This window comes from Limulus polyphemus, unplaced genomic scaffold (assembly GCF_000517525.1).
Source record: "Limulus polyphemus unplaced genomic scaffold, Limulus_polyphemus-2.1.2 Scaffold4337, whole genome shotgun sequence".
NCBI classification, from domain to species: Eukaryota; Metazoa; Arthropoda; class Merostomata; order Xiphosura; family Limulidae; genus Limulus; species Limulus polyphemus.
The window spans coordinates 49,848-51,326 of record NW_013669947.1 but is presented as its reverse complement, the minus strand read 5'-3'; the positions used below and the strand labels follow the sequence as shown (position 1 = coordinate 51,326).

The following is a 1,479-nucleotide window of genomic DNA, read 5'->3' as shown; positions in this document are numbered from 1 at the left end:
ATGCACCATCAAGATGTGATTGAAGAAAGGTATACAGTGGCAGTTATAAACCGTTTTCAAGAACTCGAAGATGAAGGAAGTGGGAAATGTTTTGTAGAAGCACTAGATGAAGCAGTCAAAGAGATTATTCCATTAAAATTAAAGAAACAGAAATGGATGACGGAGGAAATCCCTGGCCTCGTGGAAGATAGAAGGAAAATAAAAACCCGTAGTATAAGGAACTGGACCAAATAATTCTATCAGTGTGTAATGAAGAAAGGGAAAATGTACAGAAATAGAACAGGTCAAAGATGTTGCATCAATTGTATAGGAATCACCGGTTGAGGAAGATGTACTGTTAGTGGATGTATGAAAACTAAACATGGTGATGCAATTGTAGAACAAAAACAAGTATTGAAAAGGTGGACAGTTTATACTGAAGATTTATTCCACGACAGTCTTGGAGAAAAACCAACTATTAAGAAAAAACCTGAACGGATTGAAAATTTTTAAGTTTAAAGTACGAAAAGTTATCAACAGAATGAAACCACTAAAGCTATAGGACCGATGACATTTCAGTAGAACAAATAAGATATTTGGAATATTTTGGTATAGAACAGTTAACAACTATTATCAATGAGATTTATGAAAGTTGTCAAATACTTGAAGATCTCAGTGAAGCGATCTTTATTGCCCTCTCCAAAAGACATGGAGTCATTTAATGTGAGCACCATCGAACCATCAGTTTAATAAGACATGTGACAAATGTGGTGATCATGAGAGCTAGAAGTAGAATAAGACCGAAGATTGCAAGTTCTCAATATGGTTTTATTGAAAATTGTGGTAAAAGAAATGGTAATTTTATGGTATAAATGTTTTCGGAGTGGGTAGTAGAAATGAAGAAAGACCTTCTCTTATTATTATTATTATTATTATTATTAAACCAAAGCTCTTAATAGAGTCAAACATATGGAGTTAATGAAAATGTTGCAATAACTGGATATTTACCAGAGCTGATCATTGGCGAACACAATGTCAACAACTTGCGTTATGGTGATGACAAAATTCTAATAGCTGATTCAGAAGAGAAGCTTTAAATATTTCAGATAAAGTTGTTAGTGAAAATGAGAAGAAAGATTTAAGTTTTAACTGTAGGTGAACATAATGTTTGGTAATTACAAAGAAGACGATCATTCTTATATACATTGTCACAGTAAATAAGGAACAGAAAAGATAGGTCAATAAATTCAACTACCCTGGGAAGCTGGACAACATCAGATGGTAAATTTGATAATGAAATAAAACGGAAAATAGAGATGGCAAAGACGAATTTCTGAAAATGAAAAAAATAGTGACAAATAATAAAATATCTATGGGGACGAAGTTTAGAGTTTTGGATTATTATGTTATACCAGTTCTACGTATGTCTCAGAATGTTGGACAATATCGACAGTGACGAAGTTTAGAGTTTTGGATTATTATGTTATACCAGTTCTACGT

The 1,479-nt window shown here is 32.7% G+C and overlaps 1 protein-coding gene across 1 annotated transcript in view; it reads left to right on the top strand.

Moving 5' to 3' along the window:
• The window catches only part of LOC106470984 (corticotropin-releasing factor-binding protein-like), a 42,256-nt gene continuing 40,777 nt past the window's right edge, over window positions 1–1,479 (top strand). The window contains exon 1 of the mRNA XM_013931569.1: window positions 1–180. Coding sequence (XP_013787023.1) covers window positions 1–180 — 180 coding nt within the window. The remainder of the gene's footprint in view (window positions 181–1,479) is intronic.